Here is a 22,883-nt window from a genome sequence, read left to right as displayed (position 1 = left end):
TTTTCTTTTCTAGAAGGTAATCAATTTAGATGTTGTTTGGGGTTGTTGATTTGTAAATATATTGACTTCAATAGCATAAAAGTTGAGGACCAGGTTTCAAACTTGAATGGTGGTTGTTTTCTGGACACTGGACTCTACTCTAGTTGACTATCTAGTGTTAATCCAAAATTCATTTCACTGAAGATAAATGATGCTGATCGGTAGTGTCAGAGGAGTGATATCAAAATAAGATTCACCCCTTTATCCTGCAATGTGAATTTGAATTGTATTTGCGGTGATGTCAATGAGGGTTGATGAAATCAAGTCCGTATCGGCCATAGCTTCCATACAGACTTGCCAAATTTGGGATTAAAATGAGGTAAACGAGAAAGAAAACCACTCTTTTAACATTCTAGTGTTGCTTGAGTTCGACACTGTAACAATGAGAGCAATGTTGACGGTACTACTAATATATTCATTCAATTTGAAACGCCACTCTACTTGCATTCAACACAATCTTATATTTTACAAAGCAACAGCGTTCAACGTAATTATCACTATACAATCATAACTGTCTCAAACTAACAAGTGAGCTTGTGATAAGCATCTAAAACACAGACCGTGGAAATGGTTATTCAGAAATTAATCATTCAAAAGAATGAAGATTAGCAAGGCTAGGGAAATGGATAGAAGTCATCCTCCATAAATAAGGTATTCCCCACAGGAGTTGTTGATGATGCTTCGTCACTCGTACCTGCAAGTTCAGCCTGCCAAATAATTGACAAGTTATTCATTGACAGCATAAAGCAATTGCACTCCATAGTAAAAGTAGTTGCTAGCTTTATAATATATGTTTTACTACTTTGGATCTTTTAGGATGCAAGCTAAAAGAGTTAGAAAACACTCAAGTTCTTCTAATTTTGTATCCAAACAGATTGAGTACGGAATGCCCTATGGAGGAAGCCTCATGCAATATAATGTCTAAAATTTTCCATCTAGTGGCAAACTAGGACAGATGCTGAAGAGATAGTGACCACTCTGATAAAAGGAAAACACTTGACTCTGTCGTTTTAAAACTTATTTACCTTAGCTTGACGATATTTCTCAAGCATGCGATGATATTGGTCACGAGCATCTGGTGAGTCGACCATGGACAGCACCCGTGAAACGGCCTTTTCAATTTCTACATCCACTTTCTGTTTTCGGAACACCTTGAGAATATCTTCATCTTCATGTTCATGGACGTCCATCTCTTGTCGGAAACCTCGTAAACCAGCTCCTTTTCTTCTCCATCGTAGCACAACCTTGTCCAGGATTCCAACTGCCCATATTACCTTGTAATGCTTCCTAACCTGGTAACCCCTCACATGAGCCTGCCCAAATAAATTCGAAAGAGGCCGACATTAACGGTGTTAAAGATCAAAGTATGCACGCCAATGTTTGGTTTTAAAATAAAAATTATTCACCCTGCAAAGAATCAAAACTATGCACGTAGTTCTCGGTATTCATTTGTTCCATACAAACTGTTGACATTTATTACCTGTATCTTCACTACTTTTTGGCGCAACGATAAGAAATCTCTGCGACCTTTCCAACCACGATATTTCTTCTGAATTGATAAAGCAGCTGAATTATGTTCGCGTGAGTTTCGAAAGGCAAGTTTTGACAAAGCAGAAATTTCTGGAATGCTACCAATGCCACCTATACTCGTACCATCTACACCAGCAGCTGCTTCTTTTGCTCTCCGTTTTCTAAAAGAATGTGACCGAAAAGCAGATTGTATCCGGGCAGCTGCTTGAGTTACATTTCTGACAGCAGCCAAGGTGTCTTTGAGTGACGCCTGATCCCCATTGGCAGCAAGATTTTCCTTGGAGACACTGGTCACAGTCATATCTGCCTGAAGCTGTGCAGTACTTTTAGATAACTCACACTCTTCCAATGTAAGCGATGATAGGTGGCTTGTTACAGCTACCTCTGAAAGATACCCTGCTAGTCCCTTGTTCCCATTGCTGGCTGCAATAGATGCAGCAGTTTTTCCGATTGGGTCTTGTGCAGTTGGATCTGTCACAGCTCCAGCAGATGCTCCAGAAGCGACAAGTGAAGCAACCATTTTTTCCCTACATGGAATTACAAAGCTTAAGGAAAATAACATCCAAAGTACTTCAAAATGGAACAGGTAATTATACTTTGTGATATGATCATCAGTTCTAGCAGAAGACTAGATGAACCAATTATTGTTACTAATTAGAAATTGAAGTCCACATTTGCTTTGATTGATTATACACACATGATCAACAAGGCAATAAATTTCTGATGAGAAGAATCATGATACATGCGGGTTTATTAAACCTTCAATGTTGTCATCAATTCTACATTTAATTTCCTAACACTGTTTGCTTCTCTAGAAATTCAATTTTCAGACTTGAGTATCTGAAGAACTTATCATTCATTTTTCCTATCGTTTAAGAATGCATGTTTTTCTGTATCTTTGTTAACAAGCCTTGTATAGCAATATTAACATATTTCACCAAAGCTAAATAACCCGTTAATAACACAGTAGCAAGCCCTCTAGATTTCTATTACCTTCCGAAACGGGCAGCCCAATGAAGGGCAGTCCAGCCATTGATGTCACGGAAATTTATATTAACTCCACAACTAAGAATGGGGTTCAAGGCCCACTCAAAACCCAATCCAGCAACCATGTGAATAATGCCTTGCTCTTTCTTGGACAAAGGGCAGCCTGTCTCTTCATTTCTTTCCTGAGATCTGTAAGAAAGCCACTGTTGAAGCTTATCCTTTAGAAGCTCTTCAAGAAGCCAATCAACAGTACCAGTCGATGTCCCGCTGCCAACTAGAAGAGTCTCTATAATATGGCTCCATGAATCATCATCAGCTTTCTGTTTTATGAGAGGAACTCCCGATTCTATGTTGTCATTCTTTATTGTTGATGTAGAAAGAAGCATCTGTCCTAATCTAACAAGTAATAACAGCTCTTCAGGACTTTTAGTGACGTCTGTTTTTGATTGAGTACATTGGGTGCAACTATAGGTCTTGTCACGATATTCAAACTCTCTGACTTCACTGCAGGACTCACGGTTTCCAGTAGTAATGCACAGTGTAACCTTTTCAGGAAGGTGAGGAGGAGCTTCAAAACAGATTACACCATCATGAATTATCTGAACAGGAACTTCAACATTACCAAGCATGCATGCCCAGGTAGAATCTGATGGATGACAGAGAAAAGACCCAACAATGATGACCTACGCATATAGTATGGAGCTTTAGGAATCCAATTTGGACAAAATCAACACAAAATATAACATCAAGATAAGAAAGCTGAAAGAGAAAGAGATAATCAGCTTATTAAGTCTTAACTGTACAAAGACACATGCTTGATCAACACTTCCCTAACCTAATTATTTATAAATAGACTGAGTTTTGTTTATAATTGCTTTACACTATCACTACAACAAGAATTTCATATAGATTTTAACAAAGTGAAGAATATATTTTAGAACTCTTCAGGAGCCAAGCTACGGTACAAGCACCTGTAGTTATTAACCAAAAGAATGAGCACTTTCACTTCATTGTTTAGAAGATGCCACTAATGCAAAGAGTAATAAATCGTTGCATAGGGGATGCAAGGAGTTGGGCTTTGAAGGCACAAACCTTGGTGGTCTCAGTGGCATAACCCCATTCTGGGGAGAATGTCTTAATGGTAAATTTCTGTTTTTGTGCAATAGTCAAGCTTGAATCTGCATCTAGAGGTGCTATAATTTGGCTTTGGTCAAACAATGTTTCATAGTAGCCAGAATTAGTTACTCGTGTTTCCACCACAGAAGAATATGCAGGAAATTTGACTTCATCAACCCCTTGAGGTGGTGAGAAAACGGCTGCTAACATGATTGGGGAATCAGAATTGAAGAAACACCAAAATATGCCAAAAATAGTAAATTCAAAAAGGTGAAATATATCATACAGCTTTGAGAAGTATCACTGTTGAAGTTGAGCCAGTGACTGTTTTCCTGTTTGGAAATTGGTACTTGTACCCTTCTCGAAAAAGATACTGAATTTTCCTGCTTTAACAATCAAACATTTTAAGAATTGCATAAACACAAGAGAATCGTTAAACATCTGAACAAACATAAATTTCAAAATCATATAAATTTTATGAAGTCCAAGAAACACTTACATTTTCAGCTGCCATGTATACATTTTGCGGTGGTAACTTGACAGCAGTTGAGGACTTGCATGATTCCAGCACCCCTGTCCATAAAGCCTCTTCATTTACATCTGGGTAACCATGGTCTATTAGTTCATGATAGCATTCACCACCATCACCTATTAAAATAAACACTTTTAGCATCTTTAACCTTCCCCTCTTACTAGGTGATGTTTCCACAATGAAGAGGATAAAACAAAACTACAAGGAGCTGAATTTCAGTTGAAATTTGAAATATTAAAGTTATAAATGAAGGACTTGATCAGATGAAATACTAATTTGCAAGGAAAAACTAAGCAGAGCAAAAACCATAATAACGTCATAGAAAAAACTTTTGGCACAAATATAATAACAAAGGATCCAGTGAAGTGTGTCAAAAACCAAAAAATACAACCTGTAAATTCTGAACAGGCAAGTGAGCTTTAAACAACCATAACTTTTGATAAAGGTGTTGTTAGCAAGGCCCATATGGTATCGTTAGAAAGCTCCTTTTGAGTCTCTTGTTAACATTTGAAACCCGGATTACCCTTTTTGAGACTAATTTTGAGCACACAATCTGCAGTATAAGTATATTTTGAAGCTGTTTCAGTGTTTTTCCTTGAATTTTTCAAAAAGCGTAGTATTTTTCCATGTTTAAATGTGTCCTAATTCAGGTTGGCCATCACCATACTGTCAGTATGCTGTGTTTTGATCTCTGTAGCCTCTTTTAAAATAACAACACAACCTTTTCTCTCATACTTCAAGTTTGCTTGTTATTAGTAGAGGTTTACTCAAGTACTCGTCAGCCACAGGCAATTTATCAAGACTAGTACAATTGTGTTATTTTCTTTATCAACCATAAAAATGGAAAAACACGTCATACTAACGTAACGTTCCAATCAAACCTTTATAGCCTATTCCACATTTTTATATAGTTTTATAAAGTCTACTGGAGTAATGTCAATTTCAAAGAAACCTAGCTTTGAGTAGGTTTTTTAGAACCATCTTTTTATGGTTATATAGCTCATAATAAGAATTACATTCTCTTAACATTCATATTGGGAAAGACTTAAGTCCCACAATGACTGGAGATAGTGCCGTATATAAAACGGGGGGGCAACTGTCCTCCTACAAGCTAGCTTTTATAGTCGAGTTAGTCCCAAACCACAAACTCTAATAGTTCCCACAGGGCATATAATAATTGGGGAATTAGGCTTCGATGAGAAAATTTAAACAGTTAAACAGAGACACAAAACAAGATGGCCAAGGCATGCTATAAATTTCCACCAACAAATTACAAAAAATTAGCAAGGCATGTAGCAAGCAGTTCTACCTACGTAAGTAGAAGACAATGTATGCAAACAGGTTCAATTACGATATAGATTGTGCACTGAGATATTTCACTAATTTAAACAATGTGTTATCAACATTTGAAGTTTTTTTTACCTTGTCTTCCATTATATTCATCATAAAATAGCCCTTGATCATCAGGTCCAGAGAAAGCAGCAGATTGCTCTTTATTGCTGATCACCCTTTGATTATCCAGAGGGTTTGAATCGTGGGCAATTTCATGCTTATTGCAGAAGGGAGCAATATCTTCAAAGCTGTCCTCATTCAAACTTAATTGTACCTCCAGTCGGCGCAAAGCTTGAGTAACTTCAAGCTCAGATGAGGTTCCTGATTCTGCATCGGTTCCATCCATGTGATCCATTTTATTGTTCAGAATGAATATATCAGACGTAACTTCTGTAGTTCCAGGACTGGAGAAACTCTGATTAGGTTCATATGAATCAACAAGTATGGATGTTGACCCTGGATTCTGATTAGAATAAGGGCTAGGACTCTGACTAAATGCAGAAGAGGAACTTGGTGACAATTGTGCGCCAGCTCCAGAACTGAGTCTTCCCTATAACATGAGTGCATACGTTAAAGCAATACTTGAACATGGGCTGCACAACAATGCCACTATGCACATGCTGAATAAAAGAATATGATCAAATAATTCCCATTTAAGATACCAAATGTGATTCTGAAGAAGATCTAAGAATATCATCATTTGAGAAAAGGAAAGAATTAGTGCATAAAGGCAATACCACAATGCAAATCTTCGGAATAATCACTGACTTTTCTTATATCAATTTCCCTTATCTAAGAAAGAATTAAATACCAAAGATTCGTAAGTAGGAAAATAGTTATCCAAAGCGCATTTGGTCTTAAAGTTAGGATATGGGAAGTGAGATGCAGTCCTCCATGTTGGTAAGTTCTGGTAGTTAAAGGAGCATAAAGGCATGCTCATAAACTTGGGAAATAGAAAAAGTTTCAGGAAGATAAGAAAATGCACGGAGAATGGCTTTAATTGATTGCACAGTAATTATTAAAGAGTCTAAGTTTCATGAACTATCAATATAAAGAATTTTACAACACCAATCAATTAGAAATAACCCGAGATGGTAATTACAAGGTAATTATTACAAAAAATCAACAATTTTTCTCATTCATGACAATCTATGATTAGATGATAATGTAAAAAACTTTTACACTATCTGATCATACAAATTAAATTCATTATTAAATGAACAAATGCCACTTTGGAAGCATAATTGTACATTTAAGAAAGTAGTTTGAAAATAGAAAATGAGAGAGGGAGTTAAAACACTGAAGTAATATTAATGGTAACCAAAAGAATCAAAGTACCTGTTAGGAACCTTCAAAAGAAGGTAAAATGCAGGAGAGAAATTGTATGGGCAGTCCCTCAAAACTGTATTAATTTCAGTAAACTTCCTAACACAGGTTTACAAAAGAAAATACTTCCTTTCACACAGGGCATTCCCTGTCACAAAACAACTATCTCCCACCCATCTACCACATATGAAAAGAATACATAGACTTCCTATGTAATAATCTTTCTCACCTCTTCCACCTCTTCACGTAACTGCTACCCAGTCGCCACTTACTTTCCACTGTCATTGTTCCTTATAGCAATGAACCGACACACTCTCACGGTTATACTACCAGAACTCAGGCAGCATTGCACACAAACTATTAGAATATTTCTTTCTTGTTATTATTATCAAAGACCGGGGTTTTTATAACCCCAAATAACAACAGATTTGATACAAATCAGCTAACAGAAAACTATTCTAAACAAAGGGTTATAACATTCTAAAAGAAAGTATCAACCCCCTTACCCAATTATCTGTTAATAGCTAAATAATTTTTAAATTTCCTTCTATAGTGAACTTTCCACACCTTCTCATTATTCCCCTTTCTATCATTACTCGCCCCTACAGGAACAGTCTCGTCCTCAAGGTTAAATTCTGGAAATTAGTCACAAGCTAAAAGTATGGGTGAATATATCTCTTTACGAAATGAGTGATGCCATCTAGCACCCTCTCCCACAGGATCAATTCTGAAACAGTATTTCCCTAGCACAGTTAACCCTGTGCACTTATTATGGATGCAAACACTGTGCACTTATTATGGATGCAAACTGTTTCATTCAGTGCCTCTACAACACCTCCAGAATCATCCTTAAGTAATCTCCTATGCATCATTAGTTCCAATTGTCCATCTATGATGTTGGAGCCCCCAACAGCTCTATCTACCAAAATAGAAAACTCTTTGCTTTTATTTTCAGGTAAATCCCAAAGTTGATAGGGTAATAATTTCCAACAGGTTGATTAATTTTCAAGTGCCAGTCTTTTCTGTAGTCTCGGACACGTTCAATGAAATTACAGACATTGGAGGCTGTATAGAAGGTTTTGTTGCTCGCCAAATTTGTTCTAATCTCAGTTTTAACAATTTGTATAGGTCCAACCATAAACTCAACTTCAGCATGATTTTTACTCTGTACAATCTAAAACTCTGGTATATCCATTAATCGATCTGCTGATGCACTTCATGCACAATTAGAGCTTGGAAAACTGAGAGGAGACTTCCTGTTGGAACTGATGGGAGATGATCAACCATCAGGTCTAAAAAAATATGCTCCAGATGCCAGACCAATTCCATCAAATCCTTTGTCGACATAAAATTTATGTCTGCTCTAGGGATTCTTCAACCTTGCTTCTGAGGTTGATGTATTTAGTAAGTTTCCTTACTTCACAGAATAAGTTAATTTCAAGTTTTCTAGATCCACTTTAATTATATCTCCCATTCTTTGACTTGTAAGCTGCATCTCCATCTGAAATCTTAGCTTCACCTTTGGCATATGAGACATAGTAAGTGCTAAAACCCAGTGGGGGAACATCTGTTGGAAAAGCAAGCCAGTATTTGGGTTTCACAGTTGGAAACACTTCCAAGTATGCCAGTGTGATAGTTTCTTAAACCGAGAAAAACATCAGGCATTGGCACTTGTTGACATTGGACCTTATGATATCCTCTCTTTTCCATCCCAAAAGATTGTAATCAACAACCACCAGGTTTTTCCCATTGGAGAAGTCAACTTCTGATGCAGGACAATAACTTATATTCAGAAGTGGACACTATTAAAATTTAATCTGTGGGTTCTTACATCCCGTTTTGGTTGCTTCCTCTGTCGAACAAGCAAGTGATTTTGCAACAACTTTCCCAACCTCTGTATAACGTATTAAAAAGTCATTTAGCATAATCATCAACAAGATATTTTTTGTACCAGATACTAACTAAATCATGATGTTGAACCATAGCCAAAGACTCAACCAAAGTGTCTGCTTTAGGACCTAAGGCACTCCTCCCTTTGAAATATTCCAACTGCCTTTCAAAATCAATATTGTTTTCTTCCTTCAAATCTTCTACTCAGAACAGCCGCAAACTCCTCCTAAGATGGATTCTCGGTCATTTGGCACCAAAACTTGCCAGTATGATGCAGGACTTAAAATAAAAGAAATTGTGGGACTGAATTGTAATTACAAAGAAATAAAAAAAAAGAAAAAGAAAACAATAGTTTGTTAGACAGTTATAGATGGGAGTGAGGGGCTTATATAGCTGGTGTAAAAACAGAGGTTGGGTAACCAATTTGTTGGAGAAAACCATTCTGCAACGTTTCAATATATTTTGTTCGGTATCCATTCTTTCATTGGATTCCCTACGTTGGTATTCATTCTTCGAGAGTCTTCCTCTCCTAGTTTGCTGTTACATTGGTATCAGACATACCCTTCCAACCACGTTTCCGCCATGGCTGATAACACTCACAATCAAGCTCTCCTTCACGTAATGGAAGAGCGTCTCAATTTGAAAATGAAAGAACGCTTCATGTCCATTGACGCTTCTCTCCAACAACAGCTCAAAGAATTATTTCAGCAATATGAAAACAAAATAGTTGCAGATTCTAGTAACAATACTCGACCCTATGCTTGTAATACGCGAATGGCTCGTTTGGATTTCCCTCGATTTAATGGTGATGGTGTCAAGAATTGGATCATTCAGTGTGAGACATTTTTTTCCATTGATCAAACCCCTAACGATTACAAGGTTAGGCTTGCGGTGGTGCATTTTGAGGGAAAGGCACTTCAGTGGCATAGTGTCTATGTCAAAACTATTGGGTTGAACAACTTACCTTCGTGGGACGAATACGCTTGTATTCTGTTGGACTGTTTTGGGGAAATCTGTGATGCAACTTCGGCAAAAAGGCTCTATCACAGAATATCATGAAGAATTTGATGCAATTGTATCTAGAGTGGACTTATCTTCTTCACATCAGCTTAGTTGTTTTCTTGGTGGTATGAAATAGGATATGCAAATGATGGTGAGGATGTTTCAACCAACCACAGCCATGAAGGCATTTTCGTTAGCCAAAATGTATGAGTCTGCCAGCACTCAATCTTCTCCCCAAAAATCATTTTCCAAACCACTCAAATTCAATCCAACAGTAAAAAGCCCACTGTTACCCACCCCATCCGATCAGGTTGACAAAGCCAAACCTCCGACACAAGTCACAAAAACTTTAACCCTGACCTATATGAGTGAGCGGAGGAGCAAGGGTTTGTGTTATTTTTGTGATGAACCTTTCACTCTAGCACATAGTTTGACACATAAGAAATTGCAAATTCATGTAATGGAGTTGGAGGAAGAAGTGGATTCTAAAGCAGAGACGAGTGCTGGACAGCACAATGGCACGAATGAGATAGTGGATCCTTTGATTTCTGTGAATGCTTTGACTGGTCTTATGAATTTCAGAAGAATGCGTGTGACTGGCTGATTCAAGAAGCACCCTCTCCACATATTGATTGATAGTGGTAGCACTCATAACTTCCTAGATGTGTCTTTTATCTAGGAAGTTACGATGCAAAATTGAGACGATGAATCCTTTGAATGTGACTGTAGCGGATGGAACTAAAGTTCAAGTTTCTTATATTGTTAGGACCTTTAAGTGGCATTCACAGAATACTCCTTTCCAATCTGATCTGATGTCGTTACCACTTGGTTGTTGTAACATGATGCTTGGTATTGAATGGTTGGTGACTCGCGGTGATATCACTTGGAATTTTGACAAACTGACAATGGATTTTTCTTTGAATTGTAAGAGATAGGTGCTTCGAGGGGCTTCATGCATTGGCCTCAAGACCATTTAGAAACAACAGTTCCACAAAACATTATTGTCAGGGGTTCATTTATCAATGTTGCAATTATGTCCTACCGAGAATGATGTGTTGCTTCACTCGTTGTCTCCTCATGTAGAACAAACCCAACTTCATAGTATCATTGAAGATTTATTGGCGTCCTTTCTTGATATTTTTCAGGAACTTGCAGGATTACCTCCACGAAGAGAAGGTCATGATCATAAGATTCCCTTACTGCAAGGAGCTAACCCAGTCAACAAGAGACCTTACAGATATGCCAAACAACAGAAAGACATTATAGATGGGTTAATCCAGGAATTCCTCAAATCTGCAGTCCATACTCAAGCCCAGTGGTGTTAGTTGGCAAAAAAGATGGCAGTTGGAGGCTTTGCATTGATTACCGAGACTTGAACAAAACTACCGTTAAGAATCGATTCCCTATTCCATTGGTAGAAGATTTGTTAGATGAATTATGTGGTTCCACTATATTCTCTAAAATCGATTTGAGATCCGGATATAACCAAGTAAGAATGGCAGAGAAGGATATCTACAAAACTGCTTTCAAAACACATGTTGGACATTATGAGTATCTAGTCATGCCATTTGGCTTGACTAATGCCCCTGCAACATTCCAAGCATTAATGAACACTATGTTTCACGATTTTTTGTGGAAATTTCTTTTGGTATTTTTTGATGATATCCTAATCTATAGTAAGAGCTTTGAAGATCACTTGACTCATCTGCACAACGTATTACTGGTTATGAGGGCTAATGCTATATGCTAAGAAGTGTAAATGTTACTTTGGGGGTTAGTAGAGTGGAATATTTGGGACACTTTATCACCAGTGAAGGCATTTCCACAGTCTTGCAAAAGTTGCACCTTGCAAAAGTTGCACCAGTGAGGCAATGGCCATTACCTCAATCCTTACAGCAGTTAAGGGGTTTTCTTGGCTTAGTAGGGTACTACCGAAGATTTGTGTGTCGATATGGCACCATAGCTAAACCTCTCACGGATATGTTGAGGAAAGACAGTTTTTGTTGGTCTCAGGAAGCCAAGCTTGCTTTCCAACTCCTCAAAGATAAAAAGAGTCAAGCACCAGTTTTGGCTTTACCAAACTTCTCTAAAGTTTTTGTGGTAGAGGTTGATGCTTCCGGTTTGGGAGTGGGAGCAGTGCTAATGCAGGATCATCATCCAATAGCCTTTATCAGTAGAAGTTTAAGTTAGCAACAACAAGCTTTGTCCGCCTATGAAAAAGAATTACTTGCAGTGGTATTTACGGTCCAGAAATGGATATGGCGGCATTACTTGCTACGCAAACAATTTGTCATTAAGACTGATCATCGAAGTCTTAAGTGCATATTGGAACAGAGATTTTCAACAGCTTTCCAACAAAAATGGTTGGTGAAGTTAATGGAATTTGACTTTAAAATTGAGTATAAACAAGGTACAAAGAATGTGGATGCTGATGCACTTTCTAGGGTGCAATGTGATGCTCTTGTGGTTCACCAACCTGCTTTAGATCTCCTAGACAGGATCAAGGCTGCGTGGCTAGTTGATGTAGACTTACAGAAGATCATTAGCGAACTACTACAAGACCCTCTATCTCATAGGCACTATAGTTGGGTGAGAAGGGAACTAAGAAGGAAAGGGAGGCTGGTGATTGGCAAGGATCAGGAGTTGAGAAAATTGATCCTCACCTGGCTGCACTCTACTGCTTGTGGAGGTCATTCAGGGAGAGATGCTACTCTCCAATGAGTAAAGGTCGTAGTATAGTGGAAGGGAATGACCAAGAATGTCAAAAGATTTGTCCATCAGTACATGTCAGAAATGCAAATATGATAATGCTACTTCTCATGGTTTACTCCAACCGCTACTTGTTCCACGGACCTAGTTTGGCAACACATTACCATGGACTTAATAGAAGGTCTTCCTAATTCTTATGGTAAACGAATTATATTTGTGGTAGTGGATCGATTGAGCAAAGTTGCTCATTTTATGGCGTTGCAACACCCCTACACTGCTACATATGTGGTTCAATGTTTCATGGATAACATCTTCAAATTACATGGGTTTCCAACCTCCATCACATCGGACAACGATCCCATTTTTGTTAGCAGATTTTGGAAAGAATTCATGGAGTACCAAGGGGTTCAGGTACAACTTTCTACCGCTTACCATCCTCAAACTGATGGTCAGACGAAAGTGGTGAATAGATGCATTGAAACATACTTGAGATGTATGTGTTCAGATGATCCGAAGCAGTGGTCCAAATGGCTGCCCTTGGCGGAATGGTGGTACAATACTACCTATCATAGTACTATCAAAGCCAGCCCATATGAGATTGTTTATGGTCAACTTCCACCAGCTTATTTACCATATCTGCCAGGAGAGTCTACGATTGAACTTGTTGATAGGAGTTTGCAGAAAAGAGAGGAACAATTGAAGCTAGTCCAATTCCACATGAAACGGGCTCAAGACCGCATGAAACAGTTAGCTGATAGGCACAGATCGGAGAGGTCATTTGACATTGGTGATTTGGTTTTTGTCAAACTACATCCTTATAGGCAAGTCTCGTTGGCTTTTCGCAACAATGCCAAAATAGCTTCTAAGTATTATGGCCCTTATTCCATGGTGGACAAGATTGGAACAGTAGCCTATAAGGTTCAGCTTCCTGCTAATCCCCTCATTCACAATGTTTTCCATGTGTCACAACTCAAGAAATTAGTGGGGGCAGCCACCGCTTCTGACCATTGTCCCATCATTGATGAAGAAGCAGCAATTAAAGAGCCTGAAGCCATATTGGACAGAATGACTGTGAAAAGGGGAAATCAAGCGGTAACAAAGGGATTTTGTGTCCTTGTACGAACGGGTTAACCTTTTCGTAACAATGGTATCAGAGCCTTGAAACGAACCCAATGTATCGAGTTCAAACCTTGGGGAGGAACCTACTCCAACAAAGGGGAGTTCCGAATTCACCAAGCTGTCAGGTGCCAGCCTCTGAAGGAGGGGCATTTGTTAAGGGATTTTGTGTCCTTGTACGAACGGGTTAACCTTTTCGTAACACAGTAGCTGGAGTTTCCCTCCATGTTGTTAAGGGCCAAGTGCAATCTTTTAGTTTGAGAGGTGTTTTGTACCTCAAAGAATCTTTCAGCTCGAGTTATCCATCCTAATGGATCAATTCCCTCAAACATGGGCAAGTCCACCCTTTTAAACCAAGGGTGAAGTGGTTCTTCCTCATCTTTATTAAATCTATTATTGTCAATGTCCTCCTCTACTCTTTTCTCCTCCCTATTGATTGAATTTTCACCTCCATTTGACAGTTTCTTTCTTTTCTTGATTTCAAGAAGCAGTTCCTTTATTTCTCTCATATCTAGTATGATTTCTTTTACTAGAGTCATGTTTGATCTCAAGTCTGCAATCTTTTTCTTCCTCTGTTTGCTGAGCAATTCCTTTATTTCTCATATGTCTGGTATGCTTTCTTTTACCAGAGTCATGTAAAATTTGTGAGGAAGCTTCAAAAGAAGGTAAAACGCAGGAGAGAAATTGTAGGGGCAGTTCCTCAAAACTGTATTAATTTTCAGTAAATTTCTTAACACGAGTTTAAAAAGGAAAATACTTCCTTTCACATTGGGCATTCCCTATCACAAAACTACTATCCTCCTTCCCATCTACCAAATAAGAAAAGAATATATAGACTTCCTAAATGAAAGTCTCAGCCCCCTTCCTGCAACAGCTGTTAACAGCTAACTAATTTTTAAATTTCCTTTTATAATAAACTTTCAACACCTTTTCATTATTCCCCTTTCTATCAGTATCACTTAAACAAGAAATACAAAACAGCACATGGACAAATGCATGAACCATCTACAGAAAGTAAATATTTAAGAATACAAGAAAATGTTTGAAATTTCTTGAAACAGGAAAATGAACTATATTATTTGAGCTTCACAAGACAAAGTAAAAAGGGAGGACAAGTGTAAGAAAAATAACTAATCAGAAACAGGTAAGACAGTGAGAAATCTTGCACAAAAGGGTTCCCCAAATTTTTCTGGAGGGACACTATGCACAAGGGTACAAGTATCATTATCATGTTTATCATCAGATATCGGAGACTCACCTCACTTGTGTTTCTGTAATGCACAAGAACAATATGCTCATATTCCCTGCCATGAAACAATATCAAGGGTGATTATGAACAACTACTACAGTAACGAATACAAAAGCATATCTCAAATAGTTATGAACATCAAAGGCCGATTTTGTTTCAAAGTCTAGGCTAATTTAATCTTGGCAATTCATTTAATGTTTAGTTAACCTCAAGGAGGATTTTTTACCTGAATATTGCATGTTTGTTTTAAAGGACACAACATTTTGTGATAAGCATAATAGTAATGTGTGAGGGATATGCAGGTAGATTATAACTAAAATTTACTCACGGATCCAACATCCAATAGCTCCGCCTCTGGAAACTAGGGTTCTGCTCTCCGTGTGCATAGTAACAATTTAAGGCTTCAACATTTCCAACCTATACATGCAGATTATTAAAACATTTCAGTGAAGAAATCAGAATATGAAATACCATGCAAAAAAAAATGGCGACCTAAACTCATCAGTATAGTAATAATAAGTGAACAACGTTTAGAAAACATACTAAAATGTGTCCTTTAACAAATATCAGTTATATGTAATATGTGTGTGTGTGAGTGTATAAAGAATAACTGATAGACAAAATCATTCATTATTGTTTTCAAAAGCATCTTAGAAGCACAAAATAGGAAAGCTTTTTTCGACAAGCTTCTCTAGAAATAATTATAGGAGAAAAATATACGAAGAAAAATTGAAATGACTTTCTTAATGAGCTAAAATTAGTTAATGTATAAGCTAATTTGTGGAAACTCTTTCATATGACTTCTCTAAATTCTTATTTTTAACTTGTGAAGATAATTTTAGTTTATGGAGAAGCTCATTTCATTTCTTTCTTCTTATTTTATTTCCTAGAAGTGTTTATGGAGAAACTTATCTAATACAATTGATAATGAAACTCCAAATAAGGACCATTAAATACTTTTAAATAATACTATTTGTCACTAGTCACCTGCTCGAGACATCTATTCAAAGTTTTGAATAAACTTTTTCAAACTATAGAATTGCATATGTTCTGAATGTATTGTGTATCTAATGCAGAACACACGATATGTATTTATATTATTGAATAGATCAATTACAAAAAAGACACCTAATAAATAGAAATCAATCATCCTAATTTCCCGATATTTTTCCCGAGATTATGTAAGGGTTGATTTCTTAGAAATCTATAACAGCACATTATATTCTAACATAAACAATTAAAGAAATCTTTCCTCCCTCTTACAAATTTATGGCTGCATTGCTGTAACTGAGACCCCCTCTAGACACTTGCTAATAATAAGTGTTCCTTTTTCATGGAAACCGAATAAACACAACAACACGTACACTAGTAAGTAGCTACATACCTTGAGCCGTTCGTGTGCTTCTCCCACAGCTCTTCCATCTCTTTTCTTGCGCCAGTTATGACCATCTTTCCGGAAGAAACGCAGGACTCTTTTGTTAAACAGAAACAGAGATCCACCTGTTAAGTAGAACAAATGATAATGTTGGCATTCAGCACTTTATGAGTCATTCTGAATAAACAAACAAGAATGACAAAGGTTGTCATTTTTTCTTATTTCTACAATCAATCAGAAAAAGGGAAGACGGCTGTTACTGGTTGGCTGTTGCGGGGGCTCTTGGGTGAGCTGGAACTTTTCATGATTCTGTAAAATGTACATCACTTCTGCTGGCTTCAGCCATCTGGCTTGAGCTTCTTGATGCAGATCGTTAATATCGTATTCGTAACCTGAAACAACGACAATAAATACTTCAAACAAGATATAAACCTTTCTATCCTCATCATCATCACCATCGATTTCTTTTCTACCTTTCTAACCATTAATAAGAACTTCAAATGCAACTAACAACTTAAATTTTTCTTATCTGCACAGCACCAATCAATTACTCCAATATTACATTTCATTCCGAACAAAAATGGGTTAGGGACAGCAAAATAATCTATTAAATTAAATCAAAATGCTAAAAGCATGTTACATAGAATATACTAAAATGCTTTAGTGTAACTGCGAGTGTTTATTTTTCACGGATTCCAAACAATAACAATAGATTCCAAAGCACACATGGTCCCAATTGAAAGCACCAATGACAGAAAACTAAACCAAATGCACACTCACACACACACACCAAGTCACAAGTGATGTGGCTCTTTTCAACTACCCAAACAAAGCAAGTCAAACTCAATTAACTCCACCTTAGACGCTCCAAAACATTAAACATCCCAATTTCCAGTTTCTTTTTCTTTTCCTAAAGAAACGCGATTAAGAAAACGAGAATACACGTTTACCAGATGTCATGGTTTGAACCAGAGGAATGAAAAGCTAGAAGTGGAACCGGACACCGAGCATTTTTCGAACCGGAGAGGCTTCTAGATGTGGTTCGGTGCGGTCTGCAACACACGCTCGAGTCGGTTCCAAAGAATGGATCGAGAAAGGAAGTTGAAGAAGCAGAAAGTGGAAACACACAGAGTTGGTATTGGTTGAAGGTTACAATTGATTTGAGGTTGTGATCAAGGTTAAGGTTAACCAAAGTGCTTTTATTACTCAACTTATTTTTTGTTACAAGTTTATTAAACAACTCGGACCACGACCAAGACCAACATATGAGAAACTTCATTTACAGTTACCACCTCTATGATTTGTTTTTAAAGATATTTTAAGATGTATGAGAAATATTTGCAATTATTATAAAAAGACTTGAAACTTGGAGCAAGTTTGATTTTTCTGACCAGTAAACACAAGTAGAATTCCAGGGTTTACCTTTTCTCAACATTTTCAACTACCTTTTTTAAATATTTAAAGAAATACTAAAGACAGATAAATATTTGTTAGGCGGTTGAAAATGCAACTAAACATTCCGTTATTTTTGTCTATAAATATTTTATTTCTTATTTTAATAAATATTTAAAGAGCCCAACCGAATGGATGATCTATAAAATTAAGTCTTGCGAAATAACACGGAAATTCATGCGTGTGAATATATATCCGTATTTTTATTATAGTAAAACTACTAGAAATACATGTACAAAATAAAATTAAAAATTAAAAAAAAATTATTAAAATTATTAAAATAAAAGATGTTTCTAAAATCTTAGTCGGAATTACAAAAAGTTGACCATAAAATTCAGTAACAAAAATATTTTTTTATTATTTTTATAATATTATAATTATATAATAGGTACATTCTTAATTTTTCATCAAAACAAAAATTTTGTATAAAAGATGTTATAAAATGTATTAATTTCTGTTAATATACAAAAAAAGTACTTTCAATTACATAGAATAAGTATAATTAAATATATGATTGATTGCATCTAGAAACAAATATAAAAACATAATAAAAGCATTATTCTATTATAAATTTCAACATATGTTGAAAGAAAAAAAGAATTACTTTACATTATTATGATTTTACAAAAATAATTTATTTTTTAGACGAGAGACCAAATAAAGTTTGGTATTTCATGTTTCAACTGCTCTCATTTTTAAGAAGGTGATTTTATATTAATTTATTAATTATAAGAATAAAGGCAAATAATTATTTAATATAATAAGTATTAACATGCTTTGTTTTTAGTATAATAAAAAAAATATAATCTTAATGAAAAACTTAGTTTTGTTTAAATTTCGTCAATAATTAAAATAGTTAAATATAAATTTGATATTTAGTAATTTTTACATGTATTTATTGAAAATACTAGTATGTAATCAAACTTGAAGATTTAGAGACTGTAGTTTTTTCTTATATTAAAAACAAAATATATCAATGTACTATTTATTCTAATAATTAAATAAATTTAACTTAGACAAAATAATTTACTGTTTTTTAAATGTGTGATCTATATGTTATTGAGTTTTAAAACGCTATATAGAAATCATTTAATTGTATGTATTTATGACATTTAGTTCTGTCCATGTTAATATAGTAATTATAACACCTCGAAAATTTAGATTGTCTAATGTCTAATTAAAATTTGATAGAGACAATTCTTACTAAAGAGAAGATGCAATATACATATTGATATACTAATCACAACATCATAGTCTTCTACATTCGAGTATTTAAAATTTTACGATACACTTTATATATATATATATATATATATATATATATATATATATATATATATATATATATATAGTTTTTAAAATATAGTAAGACTATACACTACAATTTATTAAGTACATTCACCTAAAAACAATTAAGGACACAAACCACTTTTCAAAAATTTTGTTCCATTATCGATTTTCTTTATCTGAACCTGCAACATTTTCTACTTATATGCCAAAAAGAAAATAAACACACAACACAAACCAAGAAAAATAGTAAGTTAATGTTATTAAGCCAAATCCAATCACAATTTATATTTTTATAATTGAAAAATCAATTTAAATTCCATCACATGATCATATCGTCACACATTTATAAACACAAGACTAAAAATATTACTAGACTCAATATTTAGATTGATGCAACCGCTCAGACACTAGAAGTTGAGCACTTGTGATATCCTTCCATAAAATATTTCCACATTTTGTAAATATGATAGCCTAAGACTGGCCTAAAATTTACCGGTCTACACACTTTTCTACGAGGTTTATTCACTATAACTTAATAGAAAAAGAATCCATGATTCCTAAACCAGCTATAGGAACCTCTTACACTTTTCACCACCAAAATATCATTCTTTATGAGTGGAGAGTTTGGTAGAGTCTAAGGATAACTTCAAGGAATATCCCTAGCAATTGCATCACACTAATTTTATCACACTATATTCTTCCTCCTTAGAAAGAACATAACCTTGCACACCAAACCATTATACAAAACAATTTATACCTTTATCACATTGAAATCCTTTCCAAAAGTTTACCCTTCATTCCCATTCTCCATATCCTAACCACCAAACATTCCCATCACATTTCTCATATAACTCAATTCATCACGCATAACATATAATTACATTGTTCCTTGATCATCAACCAACCATGATCCTCATACCCACAACATACTTTTTTATAATGGTTCAAACCACTGTTGAAATCACAAGGTTCATGAATAATTACACAATTTATAAACTTTCAACTTTTCATAAACAATCATGTCAAATAGATACATTCAAAGAATATTTGGTGATAGTTGCGATATAATCATCACTTTTGGAAATAATCACATGGAATACTACTAACTCATACAAGCATAAACTCTCAAACATCTTCTATCTAGATCCCTTAGAAATTTCTTAGAAAGTGAAAAAGATCATAACATCTCAACATAGAAATATTATTTAAACTTTAAGATTTTAAATTTTATGTCATGAAATTAAATTTTAAATTATAATTTTATTTAAATTTATAAAATGAGAATAGTATGATCATTAAATGTGAAAATTTTAATTATAATCTTATGATTGAATTCTAAAACTTTGTATTGAAAACATCTTTTTTATTGTTAAAAGTTATTTTCCGAAAGTTAAAATGAAGTTTGGATTTGTTGTTATCTCTTCAATAACTACTGGAAATTGGAAGCATTCATTGATTTTAATAATTTCTCTCGAAGTTATGATTATTCAATTACAATAACATTTTTTATTTTAATCACTTTTTTTATTGACAAGTATTTAAGATTTCGCTTACCGGATCCCTTATTTACTAAAGGAAGTATTTGGCAGAATGAAAATTTTACTGTTATGAATACCTGAAATCCGGAAAGTCTTTTTTTTTTTTTTACTTTAAATTTATCTTTTTATACAAATAACATTTCCGTTAGACAATGACTTTAAAAGTATTTTTTAATTAAGTTTTAAAAAAACATTTCCGTTAGACAATGACTTTAAAAGTATTTTTTAATTAAGTAAAACAAATTAAAAAAAATCACAGGAAGGCGAGAATATAACCTTATCAAGATAAAATAAAAAATTATCAAAAAATATTATACTGTTCTTATTAAGTCATTAATATTGTAACAAATTTAAAATTTCAGGAAAAAAAAACATATTACTCTTTAATTTTAAGAAATTTTATATGAATATTAATATTTTTTACCACCTAAATGTTACTTCAGTTACTTTTAATCATAATTTTCCCTATTTCGAGAGACTTTGGTAAATCAAAACTTTGGAAGGTGAAATTAAAAATTTTCTTTGCTAGAAATTAAAAACTTTCAGATCTTTTCAGTGGTATGCATGTGGTTGCATTTAGGTGAAGTTAATGCCTAGTACAATAAAAATAAAATAAAATAAATTTTAGTAGTGTGAATGAGTGGGTTGAATGTGTGGGCAACATCTAGAGAGAGCAATGATGGGGTCATAAAGGAAGACCTGGTCATTATTAAATACAAAAGACAAGTTTTATCTGTGTGAGTGTGATCCTTCCTTCAAGTTGAATACTATAATACTATGTAAATTCCTGGTAGGTGAAGAGTTAATTATTTGAAATTGACGTGGTATGCTTTTGACTTTATGTACTCATATTCACTTCATCCACATTTCATTTTCAAGTATTTTTTAATTTTCAAAATACTCATAAAATGATACAAGTGAAACATCGTTTAATGTAAAACAGTACAAGAAAACATAATTGAAATTGTTACACCTTTCAATATTATCTAAAAAATTGTTAAGCAAAAAGTATATATATATATATATATATATATATATATATGTATGTATGTATATATATAAAAGAATAGGATGAAGGTTAAATATTACTTTATAATGTGCATGTTTCTTACTATTTTGTATATGCTCATGTATTTGTTTTAAAGAATAATAATAAAAATAACCTTTTTTTAAATAATAAATAATAAAAATTCGAAAAAAATATAAATTTAAAAAATGAAAAAAATTATGCATATATTATTTTTAGGCATTTATATGGCATTTTGGATCAGTTGGTACCCACCAAAAATAAAAGTATGAGTATCTATCATAATAGTATATGATACTTTGTTGATTGATTTAATTATCAATTTCAACCTTCATATTTCTTTGATTAATTTAGGATTGATCTTCATATCACCTTGTGATTTCATATATTCTCTTTCACACTATCTGAACTTGATTCATCTAATGTGTATCTTTATTTTACTCGTCTATTCATTTTTCTATTGAAGTCGTCTAATGGAAGTACTCGTCTAATATGGATATTTATCATTCAACTTAATGAGTTGACTTTGACTTGTATAATAGTGATACTGGTTTGGTACCTTTGTGTGCTTGCGTTAACTCGTTTGGTCAATGATCTTGTTAATGTATGAAATTATTTAAACAAATCACTAAGTATGCATTGTTTGAGCCATATGGTGGCTTGGTTGTCTAACAATGTTAGTCATCTAATCCAACTTGTGACTCGTCTATTCAACACTTCTGATTGAGCTTGTAAGACCCATGGAAATTAATTAATTAAATAATCAATTAATTAATAAATGTGGGAGGGGGGAACTTTAATGACATTAAATGTTAATTGGCATGATGTGGAAAAGTACTAGCTCAAGTGGTTGAGAGTATTTTGTTTGTGTGAGAGGACTTGGGTTCAAATCTTATGTATGCCATTTGTGTGTTATTTGTTTTATTATTATTTTGATGATATATTTGTGCCTAGTGAGTGATAGTATAATCATAGTATTTTGATAATTATAATTGAATATGAGTTGGTTGAGTGGTTGTGAAACGAATTGGCATTGGTATGGTCATGGGTTCAAACCATGATGGACATAAACTAGACTTTATTTTTGCTAATTTTAGCTTGGAGTGAATGTGAAAGGGCAAAGGTAAACCTAGAATAAGAAGTTGTCAAGGGGCTGGAAAAATAGTATAAAACTACAATTAAGTGACCATTAAGTAGGTACAAAAAGGTAAATTTCGTTTTAGCACTTAAACCCCTAATTAAGACACCTATAAAAGGCCATTTTGGGGGAAAAGAAGGGTTTTGGCAATACTGTTAATTGGCTTTTGAGAGGAGCACGAATTCTGAGAGTGTGAGGAGAGAATTGAGTGCTATTGGGAGAAGACTTGAGAGAA

At 34.6% G+C, this 22,883-nt stretch overlaps 1 protein-coding gene across 4 annotated transcripts; it reads right to left on the bottom strand.

Annotated features, from left to right (window-relative positions):
- Positions 1–422: 422 nt before the first annotated feature.
- On the bottom strand, positions 423–17,447 carry LOC114178182 (calmodulin-binding transcription activator 4). 4 transcript variants are annotated; one of them, XM_028063937.1, is made up of 13 exons: positions 17,154–17,447; positions 16,464–16,595; positions 16,213–16,328; positions 15,157–15,245; positions 14,838–14,883; positions 5,627–6,086; positions 4,172–4,320; positions 3,959–4,058; positions 3,649–3,875; positions 2,563–3,239; positions 1,520–2,096; positions 1,065–1,352; positions 423–746 (listed from the first exon to the last, which is right to left on the bottom strand). In XM_028063937.1, the coding sequence occupies exons 1-13, from the start codon at positions 17,161–17,163 to the stop codon at positions 654–656; spliced, it is 2,964 nt and encodes a 987-aa protein (XP_027919738.1). In that variant the 5' UTR covers positions 17,164–17,447; the 3' UTR covers positions 423–653. The 4 variants fall into 4 exon arrangements, with proteins under 4 accessions (XP_027919738.1, XP_027919739.1, XP_027919740.1 ...); XM_028063938.1 differs by having other exon boundaries at positions 3,649–3,872; XM_028063939.1 differs by having other exon boundaries at positions 3,959–4,055.
- Between the last annotated feature and the right edge of the window lie 5,436 nt (positions 17,448–22,883).

This window comes from Vigna unguiculata, chromosome 3 (genome assembly GCF_004118075.2).
Source record: "Vigna unguiculata cultivar IT97K-499-35 chromosome 3, ASM411807v1, whole genome shotgun sequence".
In the NCBI taxonomy this organism is placed as follows: Eukaryota; Viridiplantae; Streptophyta; class Magnoliopsida; order Fabales; family Fabaceae; genus Vigna; species Vigna unguiculata.
The sequence above is the reverse complement of the archived record's forward strand: the minus strand, read 5'-3'. Positions and strand labels throughout refer to the sequence as shown.

What these genes read in the sequence shown, in the direction of transcription:
- LOC114178182 (XM_028063937.1), bottom strand. An exon ending in GCCCCCGCAACAGCCAACCA is followed by an intron (nt 16,329 to 16,463) that starts GTAACAGCCGTC and finishes TCTACTTAACAG; the next exon opens with GTGGATCTCTGTTTCTGTTT. An exon ending in TATACATGGCAGCTGAAAAT is followed by an intron (nt 4,059 to 4,171) that starts GTAAGTGTTTCT and finishes TGATTGTTAAAG; the next exon opens with CAGGAAAATTCAGTATCTTT.